Source organism: Lactuca virosa, chromosome 2 (genome assembly GCF_052849685.1).
Source record: "Lactuca virosa cultivar CGN04683 chromosome 2, Lactuca_virosa_CGN04683_v6, whole genome shotgun sequence".
Lineage (NCBI taxonomy): Eukaryota > Viridiplantae > Streptophyta > Magnoliopsida > Asterales > Asteraceae > Lactuca > Lactuca virosa.
Window position 1 is genome coordinate 84,262,288 of NC_136427.1, and position 21,023 is coordinate 84,283,310.

General features: G+C 32.1%; 3 protein-coding genes across 3 annotated transcripts; all 3 read right to left on the bottom strand.

The window, feature by feature from the left end:
- Window positions 1-704: 704 nt before the first annotated feature.
- LOC145159239 (putative disease resistance protein RGA3) lies at window positions 705-3,339 on the bottom strand. Its single transcript, XM_079078167.1, has one exon. The coding sequence runs from the start codon at window positions 3,313-3,315 to the stop codon at window positions 829-831; it is 2,487 nt and encodes an 828-aa protein (XP_078934293.1). The 5' UTR covers window positions 3,316-3,339; the 3' UTR covers window positions 705-828.
- A 6,045-nt stretch (window positions 3,340-9,384) lies between these two features.
- LOC145157570 (uncharacterized) lies at window positions 9,385-11,984 on the bottom strand. Its single transcript, XM_079076596.1, has 2 exons — window positions 11,510-11,984; window positions 9,385-11,036 (listed from the first exon to the last, which is right to left on the bottom strand). Exons 1-2 carry the CDS (start codon window positions 11,982-11,984, stop codon window positions 9,385-9,387), a joined length of 2,127 nt encoding a protein of 708 aa, XP_078932722.1.
- A 5,189-nt stretch (window positions 11,985-17,173) lies between these two features.
- Window positions 17,174-21,006, bottom strand: LOC145159240 (replication protein A 70 kDa DNA-binding subunit C-like). Its single transcript, XM_079078168.1, has 12 exons — window positions 20,884-21,006; window positions 20,718-20,780; window positions 19,709-19,889; window positions 19,202-19,469; window positions 19,006-19,102; window positions 18,800-18,930; window positions 18,637-18,721; window positions 18,416-18,554; window positions 18,126-18,295; window positions 17,903-18,023; window positions 17,587-17,814; window positions 17,174-17,436 (listed from the first exon to the last, which is right to left on the bottom strand). The coding sequence occupies exons 3-12, from the start codon at window positions 19,874-19,876 to the stop codon at window positions 17,248-17,250; spliced, it is 1,596 nt and encodes a 531-aa protein (XP_078934294.1). The 5' UTR covers window positions 19,877-19,889; window positions 20,718-20,780; window positions 20,884-21,006; the 3' UTR covers window positions 17,174-17,247.
- Between the last annotated feature and the right edge of the window lie 17 nt (window positions 21,007-21,023).

Sequence of the window (21,023 nt, forward strand, 5' to 3'; positions counted from 1 at the left end):
CTAGAAGAGAGTTTATTATTAAGCAAGAGCCAAGAGGAGGAATGATCTGACTGAAACAACATATCTATATATACACCAACCAACACACTCAAATAACTAATTAATTCACACTCTTCCATAATTTAGTCTGACATCAGTTGCTTCCCGCGGCGCTCCCCGTCTAACTGTTTCTTTATTTAGCCCCTTGCAATTATTGAACCTCAATTCTCGGATAGATGACATGTTGGTTAACCACATGGGCAGTTCTTTTATTCCGAATCTATTTATGCATAACAAAGTCAGTGAGGTGAGGTGTTGTAGTTCTTCTGGCATTAACTCCCAATGATCCCAACCTCTCAATTCTAACGACTGAAGGTGGTTACTTAACTTCTTGATGCCTTGGAGACTCGGGAAAGAATCGAGCTCCTTTGAGAACGGACCAAGTGTCAACTTATTTAAGAAGGCAAAACAGTTGAACATTCCATGAGGCAAGGAGGTCAGTTTGTCACAATTGCTAATAGACAAAGTCTTCAAAGAATGACACTGGTTAGGTAAATTGGTTATATCTGAAAGACTGGGACACATGAAAATTTCTAAACATTCAAGAGATGTGAGGCCTTGTATGCTCTTAATGGACACCAGACCTGTGCACTGAGATATGTCTAAGGAAACAAGAGGATGGGGATGGCATTCATCTAAGCAAATAATCTTTGGGCAAAAATAAATATCCAACCTCTCGAGGACAGGTGATATCGTTTTTGAGCTGTTGGGTGCTCCGTCTATCCACTTTTCCAGTCTTTTCATAGAAAATAGTTGGAGCGATCTCAAGGAAGGAGACAAGGGCTTCGTTCATCTAGTAACATCGGAACTCCTTAAGCATGTCAAGCTGTCCATTCCTATTAACACAAGATCCCGAAGATGTGGCAGGTGCTCAAGCGTCGGAAGAGAGAGGCAGCTCCTACAGCCATATAATCTGATCTCCACCAGCTTATCAAGGGGCGTCCATTTCCCTTCGATATCGATTGCCATCCTCATTACCCATTCTGGAAAATTATCACCACAAAAATTGTTAATTTTCAATAGGTTTAAATCTCGTGGGGGTTGCAAGCCTTCCAATACATCCTTCTCGTTTTTGTTGGCAGCTCCACGGTCCCGACTCCATTCCAATTCGATCTCGTATAAATTTTTCTTTCTGGATAAGTCTGCCTTGACAGCATCCTCTTTGCTCCTAACATTCTCTAGTTTGGAGATACGAAGCCTTCCACTAAGGTTATTCAAATGGCGTAGCTCTTCTATACCATGTCTCTTCCTTCTAAGCACTATGAAGCAAGGCAAAGTTTGAAGAGAAGTCAGTTGTCCTACGATATTGGCAGGAATGTTTTTGTCACACTGGAAATATCGCAGGCTTATCAAATTTCTCATGGCTTCTGGAAACTGCTCAATGTCATCAGGCAACTTCAGAGTTTGCAAGTAGTATAATTTACCAATAGATTCCGGAAGAACACGGATTCTCGTATATCTCAAATCCAGATACCTGAGATGCACCAACCTTCCAATTGAATCGTCTAACTCCCGTATTAAATAACATTTGAGTTGTAGGATTCGTATGCACTTTAATCGTTGAAATGGAAATTTCATATTAACTTCACCTTCGATGAACAATGTACGCAAAGTTCTAGCCACTATATTCCTTTCAATGAACATAAAAACCTCTGCTACCAATTCAATGTTCTGTTTTTCGTAAAAGGCGAGATGTTTAACAAGAGGGATACATGCAATATCATCATTTGTCGCATCCTCCAGACATAAGCTTTCATGTTTTGAAAGTGATAATGAAAGATCATGCACCAGATCATGCATGCTACAACGAGTGATGTGACCATACTCATCCCTTTCAACATCTTGGAACAAAGAATTGCTGACCAAAATTTGAAAAATATCATTCCCCACATCCTCCATCTCCTTGTTTCTTTCCTCATCTGCTTGAACCAACCCTAAAGCCATCCAAAGTCGGACCAGTTCTTCCCTTTCCATCACCGTATCTTTCTTAAAGATGGAACAATATACAAAACATTGCTTAACAATAGAATTGGGGAGATTATCAAAGCTCAGTTCCAAACTCTTTTGAACTCTATCTCTTTCTTCTTCCAGATCCCAAACCTTGCTATTTTTTATGGACAACCACTTCTCTGTGTCATTGTAATGTGCCAACATGCCACCTATTACCTTTAATAGCAACGGTAAACCACCACATTTTTCTACAATGTCGCGGCCTATCTTCACCAGTTCTGGTGACGCTGAAGTGCCTGCAACAAACGCTCTTTCTCTGAAGATGTCCCAACAATGATCGTCAGAAAGACCTTTTAAAAGACACGAATCCATGTGCATATCATGAGTTCCGATTTCAAGCTTCCGTGTAGTGACAAGAATGCCACTTCCATTTTGTGAGCTTACATTTAGCATACAAGTCCTAAATTCTTCCCAGTATGGCCTCTCTTCGACCCAAACGTCATCCAACACGAGCAAATATCTTTTTGATGCCAACTGCTCTTTAAGGCTTTCAATTAAATTGGACCTTAAGTCCGAGGTAGGTTTCTTTTTGACAAGAGACTCGTAGATCTTTGCAAGAAGTGTATTGATGTCAACCTTAACCGACACACACAACCATGCTTTAACATCAAAATGTTGCTCAATCTTTTTATCATTGTAGACCGACTTAGCCAAAGTGGTCTTCCCAATCCCGCCCATTCCCACAATGGGAAGAATGCTAAGTTTTTCTTCTTTTTTTGATATAGTTAAAAGTTCAATGATATGGAGCTTATCATTATCCCTCCCAACAATTTTAAATTCTTCTTGATTTGGAACAGTCTCTCTCCAATAGAGACGATCTAGAACAGGGCCAACAGGGTGTTCATATTGTAGTCCTAAACTATTTGCTTCTGTATTCATCTTAAGCAACTTTTCATTGATGTTTTGGATTTTATGACCTATTTTATAACGAAAGGAAAACCTTTTCAAGCTTGGAAGGCACACTACCTTTCTTGCCATCTGATCTTGTTTCTTTATTTGACGCCTCAGCATTTCGTAATCAACCTCATCCAACACATCATCAGCTTCACCCACAACACCTTTTAGCTGCTTCAGCCACACCATCACAACCTCTGATTCCTTTTTTCGCTCCGCATCACGTAACTTGGCACGAATCAGGTCTAATGTTCTGTGAAGGCTGGTCAGCTTTTCTTCATAACCCCAGGCAATGGCAAGTTCACCCGCAGCAATAGACAACACCTTTTTCAATATCCCCTCAGCAGCAATAGTGACTAATGCTTCAGCCATTTTCACTGTTTAGAAGAGAGAGGAAGAGGGGATGAATGGTGGAAGAAAGATAGAAAACAATAAGAATCTGTGAGATGGTGGAACAAAGAGAGACCCAATGAATGGAAATGGAGATTCAGTTGGTGGCGTGTGTAGTGGAAAATGGTATCGAATCAGAATTGAAGGTGTCTACCAAGTTATACCTTTCCTAAGTTACAAGTTTAGAACATACACTTTGCTAATTTTCTTTTCTTTTCTTTTGTTTTTACCTTATCTAAAATATTAATATATCATTATATTTTATGTTTTAATAGTTAACTAGATTAAAACCCGCGTTAAACGCGGGAGCATATAAAAAAACATTGAATTGTAAACTTATATTACATCATAGGAAGCATGACAATTAAAAGTAGTTTACCATAGCTATTTTAAATTCATTAACATACATTACAATAGCTATTTTAATTTCATAACAATTAAAACAATAAATAAAAAAACTAATAAATCATAGAATAATATAAAATATTAAAATAGTTCATTACAATAAAAACAACTATGTTCGAATGCAAATTAAAATATATATAATCAGTAATATCGACCTGGCATAGTCACTGTATCAAAATCAGAACGGATTGAAAAAAGTTGTTGAGAATGATGTGCCGGAACCACATACTCAATCGTATTTCCTCTAAAGAAATATAGGGTATTGTTTCTATAATCCCACCATTCATGTGCACTTTCATTGTAAGTACTATCATCTACTTTAACCCACTGATTGTGAATGAAAATCCAAATAGCCCACGAACTATCTCCACTTATAGAGAGATATCCTAATTTTCCGTGAAACTTGATTAGTCTCGATGCATACGGTTTTAATTCATTAATAGTAGAAGGTGCAAATATGAGTATATGTTCTTCAGAATAAATATCAAATCGCAATATGATATCATTAGATAATAAGAAGTATACGGCACCGCCACTTGTAACTGCCTCATCAGAGACAGGATAAACAGATGATGGTAACCGGATATTTTGAAACTCCCTCCATTGCCATGTAGTAGATGAAAACAATTCTATGTTGTAGTAAGCATAGTCCACTTTTTCCGTAGGCATATCACTACAAATAAAATAACATATAAGTAAATCATAAGGTAAATTAATAATTTAAAATGTACTACATATAAACTCTTACGATGGGTTTGTGTATGACAATCGAATGACCTTGAAATGTAACGGGTTCGAACTGATAACTACCAAAGCAAACTTTGTTGCAGTGTATTCAGAGGTCGGAAACGGTATCCATTTGGCATCTGAAGTCGTTGGTTTGATAACAAATAAAATCTTTGAAACGTATTCATCTGGATCATAGGATTCAAAAAGAAGGGGTCCACACAATGATGATGCTAAAATAGTACAAGTATGTGGTAGCCAATTAATGTCATGATTGTTGCTACCAAAAGACGGAAGAAACTGACGCTCTATATTTCTCCATGGTTTTTTTTGTTGAACGATAATTCCACAAACCACATTATTTCTACGGTTGTAGTTATGAAGAACATAGTTGTTGTATGTTAGATTTCCATAATATGTATTTGTACAACGTACAGTAGCAAATGTTTGTAATGATGTTCGTGAAAGAATTTCAATAATTAGTTCAGAAGTCAATAACGATAACTGCAAAAGAAAGAAATAATAAGATAATAATATTAGAAAAACTTAAAATTTAATATTTGATGACATACGATTTTAATTGATAATAAGTATACTGTTTGTAGCATTGAGGGTAAAGAATTTTACCCGATCCATTTTCATTTTTTTTTCCAATACATCAATGATTGTATTGTTAGACGTGATCCTTGAGATAGCATAACCTTCTGTTTTGTTATTCAAATTGTCATGTGTAATTTGAATTTTGAACGCCATCTTTTTTTCCAATAGTATATTTATAGCAGATGGATAAATTTCATTATTACCAACCTAAAAAAAAAGAATGTTTATAAAAATAGATATATAAAATAATAATTTTGTTTTATGTAAATGAAGTTAATATGTATAACCTTATAAAACTCATGAACCAACTCTTGTGCGTTTTTTCTTATAAGCTTCTTTGCGTCAGAATCATATAAAGTAAGTGACGCCGAACCGGTAATATCTTCAACTATAATGGTGATTTTAAAACTGAAAGCATTGATGTAAACATATTTAGTAATATAAATTTATATAATTTAACAGAACAATATAATAATATTTATAAAATAAGTTTCAAAACCTGGGAACAACAGAAATGACTTTGTTTATGCAGCTTGAAGTGTTACAATAAAAAACTTCTTTATCTTGAGACTGATCATGATGGATTAAAATTTGTTTCACGACTTTCTGTTGACATCTAATACAAGTAAAACAGTACCATTCCCCTTCAGCACATACTTGCTTAATCGTACCGACAACAATTAAAGTCTTTTCCTAAAAAATGTTAATGGAAGTTTAAATTTTAGTATAAAATAATAATAATCAAGGAATAAGATATAAATAATACAAAACCAATTTCTCATAATTTATATATTGTAAATGAAAGTGATTTATATATACCTGATGTACTTGTTGGAGATCAGCAATACTATTGAAATCAAAATTATGAAGAAAATCTTCATTTTCGGAGTAGATGATCAATGACGAAGAGTTGCTACAATTAGCAATTGTGGTTTGAGCCATTTATCTGGACAAAAAACAAATATTGTTTGAAATTATATATATATATATATATATATATATATATATATATATATATATAAAACCCGAATCTAAGATTGCAAAGTTACAAAGTGTAATAACACTTTCAAAGACGTCAATTTAAAAAAAATACAATTCAAAGACGTTGACTTAAAATTTAAAAACAAACAACATATATAAATATTTATATTTAATATGATATTAATGAATTAAAATTAAAAACGAAAATAACTTGTTTTTCATACGAATACATTATTAACCCTAGATATTTTAGGAACGTTGTTATTTATCACTTAAAACTTACAACCTGATTCAAAATCAATAATACAGAGAGTATAAAGTGAAGACGATGAAGACAAAGTATTCAAAAGAATAAACGTACCTGATCTTGAAGATCTAATTTTGAAGAGAAAAGAAGACGTGGAGAATAACAGAAAACAGTGAAATTGGAGAAGATGACGGCAACAATAGAGGACGGAGGTTCGGAGAGTAGTATGAACGGGTGCCAGTCAGGGACTCAAAGAGTCAACAACAGGTGCAAGGCTAAGAAGATGGTGAAATCGGATACTTGTGAATGACAACTGAGAGGGATTAGTGAGGTATGTTCTAAAAGATCAAAATAATGAGTTTTTGTCCCTAATTTCGTAGATATTTACAACTGATTCGTGATATATTGTTTCATGATTTTCATAGTTTTTGTGAGATTTCTTTCCAAATTTAAAAAAAAAAAATCGTCCCTAATCTTGTACATTTTTATATTTGTTTATCATCTGTATGCATGATAGCACTAAATATCAGCATCGTATCTTCAATATTATGAAGAATAAATCTCGATTTTGTACTTGAGTATGATCACGATCGTAACATTTTCCCTCAAAATCCCTGAGTAATTTCCAATCAAATCGCTATAAAATCGTTTTCATGTGACAAATTACATAATCCATCAGCAAAAGCTTCAACGCAAGTTTCGATTTTCACCAGGGGCATCATAATAAGAATTTCTTAATAAGAATTTCTTGACATCTATGTTTGTGTGATAATGCATTTGCATCACTTATTTGGTTATTTTAAAATCCTTTAACAGTAATGATATCATCTTTATTAACCCTTATGAACTAATCCTCTCAAAATATAAAAGAGCTTTGAGTTTAATGTGAAAGAATCACAGGTGGTTGGAAACAATGGGGATTCAAAGGCTGAATCTCAATCACCTAAAGAAGAATTAGCTGAGGTCAGCAACCAGGTAACCGAGGTCAGCCAAGTAATCTCTGATTCTATTTCTGTTGATACTACTATCTCCAATTCTGAAAAGAATGAACTAAAGGATAATGTAATTGCTGATGATGTGAAATCAGAGGTAGATGTTAAGCCTGAAATGGTCTTAGATGATAGCAAATCAGATACCAATGTATGCTTGTTAGGGAAGAAGAAAGAGATACAGTTGGCGATACATCTGTCAAATATCATGGAAAATGGGAACTCAGACATATGATGTTCGGTGGAAATAAAGTAGGTTGTTATGTATCCATCATTTTTTTGGGGTTGTCTCTTTATAAAGTATGATGTACTTACAGGGGTAGATTGGTCATTTTATCCTAATTCCATAGGAAAGATAGATTTTCATAATTTAAACTGATATTTTGGTTAAAGTTTGATTGATTGAGTTAAATTTGAGTTGTACCATTTGTTAGTCATTTTATCTGTTGCACATGGTTTATTTTCATATGTTTTGAAGCTTATGAATGAATTTGAAAACATGGATCTGATTCGTTAGTGTAAAGGACACTTAAGGGAATGATAATTGCAGCCTTAGAGATGATGAAATTTTAGTTACATATATGTATTCTTTATTTTTTTGTAATAATGTTATGTTTCCATAATGAACCAAAAAATGAAAAGCATTTGTATAAGAACTGTTATTTTTTTTTGGTTATATGTTATATCTAAGCATGCTAACTGTTTCGATTAATGCCTCCATGTTTCCTTTGCTTTATCTGAAAAGTTAATTTTTTATTAAAAATCTAAGAGATCAGGAAATCACTTAGATAACATGCAATGCTACTGAAATTGTCTTCAATTTGCTGGATTCTTAGTTGCTACATGGTGTTCTTTTAACTATGGGAATTTGAGTTATGCTACTGGTATTAGCGAAGGGATTGGCAAAAAGATCAATTGGTTACTTTTATCTTTGGTTGATAATGGGTACTGCTCTAATAATGCTGTAAAGTGAAATTTGAATGTTTGGAGATTAATCACAGTCGAATCATTTTTTTAAGGACAAAGGGGCAGTTTGGTCAAAATCTGTTTTGGTTGACTTTCAAACATTTTTTTATTTTCGTATACTTCAATGCTTGGAGTTTGAATGACATGGATATGGCTTGGTCCCGCCATTGCATCTGTAATTGGATCGATTTGTTCAGGAAATGGTATAATGAAAATTTGATTGAAGGGTATTTATGTCAACAATGTAAAATTAAGGAAAGTTTTTCTTTTCTGGGAGTTCGTATCTCTTTGATTCGATTTTCATTTGAAGTGGAGGGTTTTTTTTGTAGATTTCATGGGTTTTTTTTGTGGTCCTATTCTTGAATAGATTATCAATGGTAGAAGAAAAAGAAAAAAAATAAGAAAAAGAATTTTAATTGGAAATGTAGTAAGACCCCTCCTCAAAAACTATATATATATATATATATATATATATATATATATATATATATATATATATATATATATATATATATTCCTTGGTCCAAAACTACTTAGTTAATCATATTATTAGCACAATATTCTTTCTGCCAGATTATCTTACTTTTTGTTCGACTTTAATTACATTTTCAGGAAAATCTCAACACAAATTGAATTTTAAAATGGCAATGAACTGTCAATACCTACTCCACAATAGCAATCTACTTCTGACTAAGAAGCACATTTCTATTTTTATGTAGGTATTCAAGGTTTGTTTGAGTTATTTAGTGTAAATATCATTCAAATAAAAAAGTTCTCAATTTATCCTCCTAGTGGATATATCTACCCTTACCTAGTGAAATTTAAATGTACGTTACCAATAATATGAATTTATTTACTTATAAGAAACAAAGGAAAATAATTGTTTATTCAATAAACAATAAAGCTGTCTTTTGCAGGTTTTAGACTTTGGAGTGTTTCATATGTTTATTAAATTAAGACATTTGATTTAAGGGTGTAAAACATATAAAGAAAACACAATCAAGGACCCCGATTATCTAAGATGATATCATAAAAAACGAACATAATAAAATTAAATATGGTAAAGTAACATAAAGACACGTCGTTTTATTGATTATATTGATATGTCTAAATAAATAAAAAGAAATGTATGATTATCTATAATCGTTGAAGGACCTCCTTGTACACAACATTTTTTGTTTTATTGGTTTGACGACCTTCCTCATCACATATGAGTACCTTCAAGCCTGTTTTACTTGTCACGCGAGATACAGCTACATATAACTGACCATGAGTAAAGACAGGTCTACGTAAATACAATCCAACAGTTGATAATGACTGCCCTTGACTCTTGTTAATCGTCATGGCAAAACAAACAGCTACGGGAAATTGTCTCCGCTGAAAACGGAAGGGGATTCTTTTATCAGACGGAGTTAACTTCATGCGAGGTATATAAGTAGTCTCATTGAAGAATCTACCAGCTATAATGCGTGCCTCAATGACATGTTTTCCAAGCCTAACTATTTGTAACCTTGTACCATTGCATAGACCTTTGGTTTGGTCAATATTACGAAGCAACATGACCGGAACACCTGTTTTTAATGTGAGTTTATGGTTGGGAATTCCAGATGCCGTAAAAGCATTCAGTACATCCGGAGAGTAAACTGATTCCTCAAAACAATCTGCTGACTCTGTCTCACATAAAGAATCCGAACTCAGATAAGTTTTCCCTTCGTCTTTCATCAATCCTAACATGTAGTCATTGATAGCATCAACTTCTTCATTTGTAGGAACCAAAATAGCCTTATCTTGAAAATATGATGGGTCATCAAGATGATTTTCAAAAGAAGGATAAATGGTCGATACAATTGAATGAATATGGTCACCTGTAGAGCGAATGATAACATCTTCTGGAAATTCAACTTCAGCTTCACCATCATTAGGACCACCAATATTACCTTCACCAATTTTAAGAATCCATTCTGCAAATGCTTTTGTCTCATCCAAATCATTAGTTGGACAACCAACCTGAAGCCTCATGTTTACCGTTAAACGTAAAACTGTACATTCACTCCATAATCTTGATGAATGTAACGATGCCTGCACAATATCCGAACGATTACCTCTTTGTATTACTGGAAGAATTTGTCTAAAGTCACCTCCAAATACAATGGTCTTGTCGCCAAACGCTTTATTCCTGTCAGATGAACGGATAATGTCTCTAAGTGTCCTATCAAATGCTTCAAAACAATGACGGTGCATCATCGGAGCTTCATCCCAAATGATAAGTCTCGCTTTGTTAAGTAGTGCAGCAAGATCACTGTCTGGCGCGATAGAACAAAATGAATTCTCGGTCAAGTTAATTGGGATAATAAATCTTGAATGCGCTGTCCTACCACCAGGGAGCAATAGTGCTGCAATTCCACTTGAAGCAACGTTGATAACAATTTCACCTTTGGATCTAATATCAGCAGACAAGGTCTTCCAAACAAATGTTTTTCCGGTTCCTCCGTAACCATAAAGGAAAAAGACACCACTTTGGTTGTTGTTAACCGCATTCATAATGGTGTGATAAACATTTTTTTGCTCGACATTTAATTTGGAATACAAATCTTGATGCTCAACTTCAATAACACCAGGATCATAGTTAAGCTCATCTTGAATTAACATATTGCATGACTCTTGAATGTATCTATGATCAGGAAACGGCATATTTGGTATTTGCTTCAAACTCAATCCACAACTCAATAATGATTTCTCGATGTATGACAAGGTAAGGTTGAAAATTGCATCCTCTTTTAACTTCAAGCCTGAAAATGCAATAGACAACGAAATTAAATATAGTTATAGCTATGTAAATGGCTTATGTTAAGACCTTTATAACGACTATAAATGATGTAATCACGAGTTGCTTTTTTGTCAGTTTTACATGCATAATGTATAAATGATGGAAAACGAACAATTTTGTGTGAAAATGGCAAAAAAAAATTGTTGATTATGTTTTATGTCAAATTTTTTCAAAGAGGTCATTTTTAAGCAATATACTTCCGTCCAAGGACCATATGTATATGAACAATAATTGGGTTGTTTTGGAATCAAATTAAAATGTAGGGGAAAATGAAATTTTAGGGCAATTAATACAAATGCAATTCCTGGCCCTTTAAATATGACCTATTGTTAATTAGTTTGTATCCGTTTTATTTAAAGTTGAAATTAATTGATTTTCTTTTCAAGAAGAAATTAATTAGTTTGAATAAAAAAAACTATAAATTAGTGTATTTACCTCTGACGCCGATTTCTTGTTCACGAACGTGAATGACATCATCAGAAAGACATTGATATGTTTCTTCAAAAACATGAGCAGGACTTGACAAACTATCTGATGTAATCAACATAACAAAGAGAGACCGGCAGAAAGAAGCTGTGGCCCAATGATGTGTTTCGTTTATTGACGAAATGTACTCTCTATCATCATCTAATAGACCAAGTGCATAGCAAGCATCTTTGTAAGAGTCATGTACAATTCCGTTAATTTTCTTGATATCTTCATAGCATGTAGGACCCTTGATTTTGTTCAGCAAAATCCGTAGGTAATAAATGTCACCAGCCTTGGGAGAAACGTGGTTTAATCGACCGAGTGCCTTGGACTTGGTTTTTCTTTTTGTCCATATCTTATCTGATTTATTCCAAACATATTTAGTTGGGAATTCAACGTATGACAACTTTCGTGCATCTTCATCATGCTTGTTACATTCCATCCAAGCTAAAAATTAAGAAGCAGCGACAGTCGGTTTAGAAACAACCTGATTAAGATGTTGGCTTGGTTTAAAAACAACAGGTTGTTTGTGTTCGAGGTGAAATGACAACCTTTCGACAGGCGGTGTTCGATAATGAATATCATACCCAAAAAGCCTCCAACATGCCTCACATGCGGAAATATAACGACAGTTATAGAACTCACCAATTTCGTCATGGTCGTTATTTTCTATTTGTTGTTTTTTCTTTTTTGTTGGATCAACAATAGATGCTGTTATCCTATCCGGTCCTTTGTTAATATATAAAAAGATACTTTATCGATCCAACTTGGTTACACCACTCTAGATTCATGTGAGCTTGATATTGTTTCATAAGGATCTTATTATATGGAACAACATTCCTAAAAAATCAAGAAAAATGTCATAAACAACATTAAATGATAATTTGAAGTTAACATAGGAAGAACATAAGAAAACATATATAATGAGTAATATGTTTTTATAGATTACATTATCCGTTTAAAAATAAAATATTAGTACCATTTTAATTTAAGTTGTTTATTGATATTTATGTATTTAAACATATAATAATATATTTCATAAAAAGGAAACAAATTTAAGGAATTAAAATTTAGTAAATCATTCAAAAGGATTTGTGTATACCTGTTGTCTAAAGAAACACCTTTTTTAAGGACATTATTTCCATCGTTACGTCTCCGCTAAATAGGATAACCATCTTCATCAATATACGTATGATCGGTATATTCCCTTGGAAATCGTTTTGAACATTTGCCTTTTTTCATACACGGCATAAATGGTTGATCGTTGCCACAAGGTCCGTGTATCATGTTATCACAAACAATCTGATACAAATCGGGTTCACTATCCTTGTCTGGCAATTCAGCACATATAACACGGTCTATGTCTTTAGGATTTGGAATTTTAGAATTTTTTTCCAAAAACAGACATACATAACAATGTGGCAGGCCCCTCTTTTGAAACTCAATCGTATATACAACTGTGTGAGCAAAGAAAGCAACCAGGGTTAAAAGATAAAATTATCAAAAAGTTATAATCTTAATGAGTAAAAAATATATAAGATTGATACCTCCAGCGACTTCACCCAAAGTTTTTTCATCCTTCAACTGACTGATTAATGAATCAAGTTTAATTTTGAAAATTCGTGTCAGAATATCTGGCCTGTCTTCCGGTTTAAGATTCTCGGCTTCAACAAATCTAATGACTTCTGGCCATTTAGGATTACATGTAAGGGTTAAAAAAAGATCTGGATAACCAAACCACTTAACCAGAGTCATCGCATCTAAGTAGTTTTGTTGCATGTAACGGCTGCCGCCAGTAAAAGAAGATGGTATAATAATACGGTTTCCCATCAAAGAAGCATCTTCAATGCCATCTTCAGCTGCCTGGGCCAAGTTGCGATAAGGTGCCAAGCGTAATGTTGGCTGGTTAAACCTAATATATCTAAGTCGTTCATTTAATGTTGGCTGGTTAAACCTAATATATCTAAGTCGTTCATTTTCAACCATTGTATACGAATCAACCAAAAACTGTTGGAATAGTTTTCTTGAACGTAATATCAATGATATTTCATCGGTTCTCTGTTGTATACGATAAGCAAAAAACTCACGCATGGTCAACCTTATTCGTCCATCAGATTCTGGATCTTCAACACCACGATGTAGTATATCGACTCGAAATCCATCTTCGGCATAAGGGAATAATAAAGGATATTGAAGTGCAAGATATTGAGGATGCAACTCATTAATACGTTGAAGTTGTCGACTTTGCGTTTCCAATACGATATCCCTTGAATCATACCCATCAATGTCACCTATAGTGAGGGCAGCTACCTCATTTGTGGTAGGAAGATTATACTGCCTACCATCATCTTCTCTTGACCCAATCAATTTCAACCTAATACGCTCTATTAGATTTGAACCAAAGCGATCACGTGCCATTCTAAATTGTTTAACCAGTGGATTAATGAAATCCAATAAGCCCATCAACTCGTGAATAGTCCAGAACTCAAGAGAAAACGGATTTGCCATGGACTCATTAGATGTGGTCTTTTTCTTCTTATTAGACCTACAATAACATAATCAAAAAAATAATGGATATAAATTTTTTGTAGTAATATATATATATATATATATATATATATATATATATATATATATATAACACTAATGGAGTTATATAATATAGGGTATTAACACACTCGCATGATTTGAATCTGTTTTGAACCTCATGGTCTGTATCATATATGTACAACTGGCAAAATCTGGGTGATTCACCCTCTTTGGGAAGTAAGCTGCCTGCAATATGATAATTTTGGCCATGCATTCGATAAACATAAGGACCACCTCCTGAGTTAACGGTGTGATCAATCTTTCCAGCCATAGATGTGAATGCGAACATCATATTGTATCGACGTATATTCTGTATAAAGTTTTGACTTTTTTCCGAAAGACCGCTATATAAATCAATCAACAACTGAGGTGGGTGAATCAGACTGGGTAGTTCAACTTTTCCATTGTAACAACAAATGGAATAACATGTTTTCTTTAAATCCTTATTTCCTCGAATTGCTTCTCCCTGCCACACCTTAGCTTTACATACTGAGCAAACATATACAACATCTCCAGAATCCAAATAATCTATAAATAAATAAACAAATTTACGAAATTATATTTGTGGTATGCTTTAAATGTAATAGGGTAACGACATTTTATTTGTCATGACAAATAATTTGTGGTGTGGATATAATACCTTTGCTTATTCCGATATATTTAGTATGATTGTTACCGGTTACATCATTCTGAGCATTTGAAGTAGAAGGAATACATATTTGTGTCTTCTTTTTTGTAGAAATTGGTCTGCCTCTTTTTTTCTTTTCTTTATAGTTAACGCTGGTACCAACTGAAAAATGTGTGACTGTATGTATGAATAAAATATATAATAACACAACTGAATGATGAAGTTGATCATTATTAATAGATAAACGATCAAGTTGAACAATATGGGTACCTGAAGGTTCAACGACATCTTCATTCAACTTAAAAAATGGAATATCTTGTGTATTAAATCGTTTCCGTTTCGTTGTTGTTGAATGAGTTGTGTTGTGCTGAATTGTATCTTGGTTGTTGGAAAAGTCTGGAGGTAATTCGGTAAACTTTTGAGCAACTCGACAATTAGGGGGTACGAAGAAACTATTTTCTGAAAAATGAAATTTTGTATGATAATATAGCGAAATATATAAATAAAATATATGAATTTAATACACATAAGCAAATAAAAAAACAAAAAATGCAATACAAAAGAGACATAACATATAACAAAATGTACCTTTGTGAGAATTTCTTTGTATTGTCTGAGATGATGGTGTTTTCAAAGCATTCGATGAAGAGGGTGAATGAACTAAAGAGGAAAAGTATATATAAACATTAAATTAAATAAGATATTAAAGGAAAAATATAGTTAGCCAAATTAGATATTATAGACCTATATGTATTAAAAAAGATAGTTATACAAATTAGATATTATAGACATATATGTATTAAAAACTAAATGTTAAAAGTTTATATATTGGGAAGTTAAAATTGACGTTATATGATTTAAGAAGTGGATGTAAATATAATATAAAAGAAATTAAGAATACTTTACCTTGATTTGTTAGGTGTGAAAGTGGCGATCTTGGGGAAATAAATGTGGATTGAACATTCGGTTGTATGATGTTATGAGACGAGGTAGCCTTAGGTAATTCGGAAAGGTTTCGAGCAACTCGACAATTAGGTGGTATGAAAAAATTATTTTCTGAAATGAAGATTCGTATCATAAACGGAGGAGAAATATTAAAAAATATTAATAGTACAACATATAAGCAAATATAAAAACGAAAGTGTAATATAAAAGATGCATAACATATAAGAATATGTACCTTTGTGGGATATTGTTTGTAATGTTGAATGTGATGATGGTTTTAGAGCATTGGATGAAGATGATGCATTCACTAAGGAACAATGGTATGTATATTAAAATATCATATGAAATATAAAGAGAAATGAGTTATACAAATTGAACATTATAAACATTCAAGCACTTCAAATACAAACAGAATGCTTAAATATGAATCTTACCATTTGTGATGTCGGACAGTTGTGTTGTTGGGGAAGTGTTGTTGGGTGACACATTAGTAACAAACCTTGTAGGTTTTTTCTTTCCCGAAGCATTTGAAATGTCAGTCATTTCAATATGTTTGATAATTTTTACGTTCTTAGTCATATCTCTGTATATATATATATATATATATATATATATATATATATATATATATATATATATATATATATAGTGATGATGATGATTTCTAACACTTTAAATAAAGGAACTGGATATTTGAAAGGTTTAAATTTGGTAAAAAATTAATATTGCATATAATTAAATAAAGTAATGAAATATTAGTTGGGTTTAACTTAGGTAAAAAATAAAGTCTACATATAATTATCGAGGGAATAAATGCAGTATAGAAAAATTGATTTTGATTACATATTCCATGATTTTATTCTGTTACCATATGAAAACGATGCATATTTATGAAAATAAAATTTAAATTTGAATTTAACAAATAAAAGTAGGTGAAATATCATATATAATATATATATATATATATATATATATATATATATATATATATATTTAAATTAGGTAACTGAATATTAGAATGATTTAAATTAGGTAAAAAGTAAAGCATGCATATAATTATGGTAGGAATAAATAAAATATACATGACATGTATTTTGAATACTTAGACTATGATTTTATTCTGTTACCATATGTAAACGATGTATATTTATGCAAATAAAATTTAAATTCCATTTAGACAAATAAAAGTAGGTGAATTAGCATATATAAAAAAAATTCTTAATTTTCGTGTGTGTGTGTGTGTGTGTATATATATATATATATATATATATATATATATATAATAAATTTATAAAATCAAATGATGAATGAAAGAAAAAAGAAAGAAAATATGCATTAAATCAAAAGAGTTCAATAACTTGAAATTGTCATAACCTCCAATTGTATCATTGTGTACACACCAAATAAAAACTCAATAAAATTTTAAAAACAACCAAAAGATCAATAAACAGAGAATTAAATATGCGACACACAAAAGATTAAAAAGAAAATGTCTATAAACATATCGAAGATGATATGTAAAATTTTGATGGGTGGCTTGATATTAGTCCAACTTTTCCAACTTTGGGATCTTCAAGGTATCCCGTACATCACAAGTTTTTGAAGAAGACCACTCCAAAGAGTCAGCGTTGGCATCAATCTTAATAGGGCGCTTCCCCGTACTCGATGATGGTGTTACAGCTTCAAGGTCAACAACATCAAGATTGTCATCATGCACAGAATTAGTATTTTCCTGCAGAAAACAGAAAATAATAAATATCGATCAAAAAAAATATAAAACAAAACATACCATATTTGCATAAAGTCATGAAAAATGAAAGAAAAATATATTGAAGAGAGGGCACAGGGTTTGACTTTGGAAATATATGAGACAGTTACCAACCTTATTTGACTTGTTAATAGGAGTACCATTATCATTTATATTATCATGTTGATGATTTGGTGACCGTTTTGTCACCTCAGCAAGAACCCTTTCATCATCGGTTAACTTATGCACAATGTAAGAACGATAGTTGTTCTGCAGATTGAACATGGAAATCTGAACTTTGAAGACAAACTTCTTATTTAGAAGAATTTTGAACTCATCAGGTATTTGTTGTCGCCCTTGATCCTAATTTACATTATAAAATGGTTGGAAAAGTTAAAGAAGAAAAATCATATATGTCAATCATTTAAATAACGGAGATATTTTATGAAACCTTAGCTATTTTGTCCATCAACCATTGGTTTCCACGATGAATAAGATCTTTTACATGACGCTCAAACAATACAAACGAAGAAGAGCCACTTTCATCTTGCACACGAACTACTATCCTAATCCTAAAAATTATAACATAACACTTATATTTAGCTTGACATACACAATGAAATATATGAAAAATGTAAAATACATGCATAGTCAAAGAGATAATAATTACTTACTTTCCAAATACATCAGAGACAAATCCACAACCATCACAGTGAAAAGGGCCAGCATCAACATCATCATCATTTTTAGTAACCTTTTTAGAACAATCACGGCAATAAAATGAATACCAACCATCATCCATATCAAAACCAATGATAGTAGCGATAATGGTTAAACCAACTTCCTGTTTCATATATAGGAAAAAAAAGGAATCATATTAAAATATTATTTCATATAAATTGTAGATATAAAATCAAAACAATAATAGAATGCGGAAACTGTTATATAAAAATGTTAAGTAAACCTCATTAAAATCAGGAATTTCATCAATGTTTTTTATCTGAAAACGGAGGTAGTAATCCTCTGGATTAGCCACAACGGTATCTGAGTTGAGCTGGGATGTACGGCTAGAAGACTCAACATTCGTATCCAAAGCATTAAGACTACATAAACAAAAAAGTGATGTTATTCAACAAAAGTAATGATTTAGTAAGATAAATGTGTTAAAAATGGTAAATAACATACTTTGATTTGAACTCCAAAATCTGAGGCATGTCATCATTTATATGCAATCTAGACCCAAACAAACAATTACCAACTTGAGGCTGACCTGCAAGAAAAAAGTAAAATAATATTGTCAGTAATTACTTTGAAGTTGAAATGATAATTTGTTGTAAAAAACACTTACCACCCCAAATTTTGAGTTTGGCCAAACGTAGCAGGATAATAACAGGAGCAGTGTCATTATTATGTTGTGAAATGTAAGTATTCAGCTTCATTGCAAAACTGCCCCACAAAGCGACTGCAATTCTCGTACCACTAAATATGCATGGTGGTTATTAATGAAAGATAAATATAAACGAGGGAATGTGTAATAATAATACGAATGTGTACCTTAAATCCTGAACAACCAGATTCATTAACCTTTTCTCTCTTCCATACTCAACAATGACTTGCATGGGATCAGTTGACACAACTTCACCTAGAAAATCTATGTGAAAAAATTTAATAAATTAGTAATAATAATCCAAATGTGTATTACATTAAAAATTAAAGTATAGAAATAAGTTAAACTAACAACATAACATACCAAATGCAACACGAGTGTCAAAGTTCCTGGCTAGCAAATCTGGGAAAGAGATAAAATGATAAGGATCTACTGTATCAACAAAATCATTGGATACACGAACTTTTGTGGTTTTGTAGAAATTGATTTTATGTTTATGAGGGACAAGCATGTATTCGCTTTCATTGCTAGCCATAGCGAAGTTACTGATCTCCCGGACAGCTCCTTCATCGAATAGGGATTCAAATACAGGAATAAGATCTTTTTTTATTGTTGCTTGAATTCTACTTCCCTGTAGGTGACAATGAAAGATAAAAAAGTGTAAAAAAAATATTAAAAAAAAGGAACAATAAGAGATTTCATTACATAGACTAAAGTTTATTTTTAAAAATAATATAGTTGATTATTAAAATTGTTAAAATTGTATGAATAGAAGTAAAAAAGCATAACAAAAATCGAATTTCAATTTTTTTGAATAGAGATAACATAAGAAATTGATAATCTAAAAAACAAATGGTGTAAAAACAGTACCTCCTGGTCAATTAAAATCATGTCCAGGCTTGCGACCATATTAGGATTGTTTATATAGGTCGGCTTCCAAAGCGTGACGACTTTAACACGTATGTTCCAAGACTCTTTAGATGCGTTGATTTCAGCAACCTTATCAAAGACGACCTGATCTGCATTGTTAGATGCCATGGAATACTATTATCTGCAATGGAAGGGGATAATTGGTTAGAGAGAATTTTGATTTGTAATGAAAAATCGTAGACAGTATATTTATAGGGAAAAATAAATTTGGTTAATGCTGATATCACATAAAGATTTTGGAATGTAATATCATTTCCATACTTAAGATATGTTTTAATTATGGTATGATATCCAAAATAATATCAATATACCATGTCTAATATAAGGAAATTATATAATAAATATACATTATTTTCATAAATATGGTATGATATCGAAAATAATATCAATATAAGATGGTTAATATATTTTTACAAAATATAGGAAAATATAAATTTGGTTAACGCTGATATGACATAAAGATTCTGGAATGTAATATCATTTCCATACTTAAAAGATGTTTTATATATGGTATGATATCCAAAATAATATCAGTATACCATGTCAAATATAAGTAGAAAATAGATAAAATCATACTATCTTTTAAAATATAATAATTACCATATAAAAAACTGTAAATTTGAAAAGCTTGTAGAATAAGGAAAAAATAAATAAAATCATACCATATTTAAGATAATATTTACCATATAAAAAACTGTAAATTTGAAAAGCTTGTAGAATAAGAAAAAAATAAATAAAATCATACCATATTTAAGATAATATTTACCATATAAAAAACTGTAAATTTGAAAAGCTTGTAGAATAAGGAAATTATAGAATAAATATAGAAGGAAATTAATCTATCCATAGTGTTCCTGAATCCAAGGAAATTAATCTATCCAGAGTTATGATTTGTTTGATTGAAAATGGATTTGGAAAAACACAAAAGGGTGTTTGACTTTGGATTAACCTGTTCTTATTGTGTTGTTGTGATCATTGGTGGCAGAAACTCCATGGATGAGTTCTTGTTCAACTGTTACTTATATGATATATATCGAAATCAAAATTAACATGGAGTAAAACAGAAACCCAAACACAAAAAGAGGAGAAGAAATTGAAGATCAAACGGAGCAAACCAGTGAGCTTTAAAGAAGATAACCCCAACATGGGAGTTTATGATGCCCATGCCCAGGTGTCGGCTTAACATCATTCTGTTCTTGTACCACTTCTTCATCAGATGCTTTTGCTGATGCATTTCCAAACCTGTAGATTACAT

What these genes read in the sequence shown, in the direction of transcription:
- LOC145159239 (XM_079078167.1), bottom strand. Translation starts at nt 3,315, where the DNA reads ATGGCTGAAGCATTAGTCACTATTGCTGCTGAGGGGATATTGAAAAAG.
- LOC145157570 (XM_079076596.1), bottom strand. Translation starts at nt 11,984, where the DNA reads ATGGAATGTAACAAGCATGATGAAGATGCACGAAAGTTGTCATACGTT. An exon ending in ACAAGAAATCGGCGTCAGAG is followed by an intron (nt 11,037 to 11,509) that starts GTAAATACACTA and finishes TTGCATTTTCAG; the next exon opens with GCTTGAAGTTAAAAGAGGAT.
- LOC145159240 (XM_079078168.1), bottom strand. Translation starts at nt 19,876, where the DNA reads ATGGCATCTAACAATGCAGATCAGGTCGTCTTTGATAAGGTTGCTGAA. An exon ending in AAATTCCTGATTTTAATGAG is followed by an intron (nt 18,296 to 18,415) that starts GTTTACTTAACA and finishes TATATGAAACAG; the next exon opens with GAAGTTGGTTTAACCATTAT. An exon ending in GTCTCTGATGTATTTGGAAA is followed by an intron (nt 18,024 to 18,125) that starts GTAAGTAATTAT and finishes TATAATTTTTAG; the next exon opens with GATTAGGATAGTAGTTCGTG.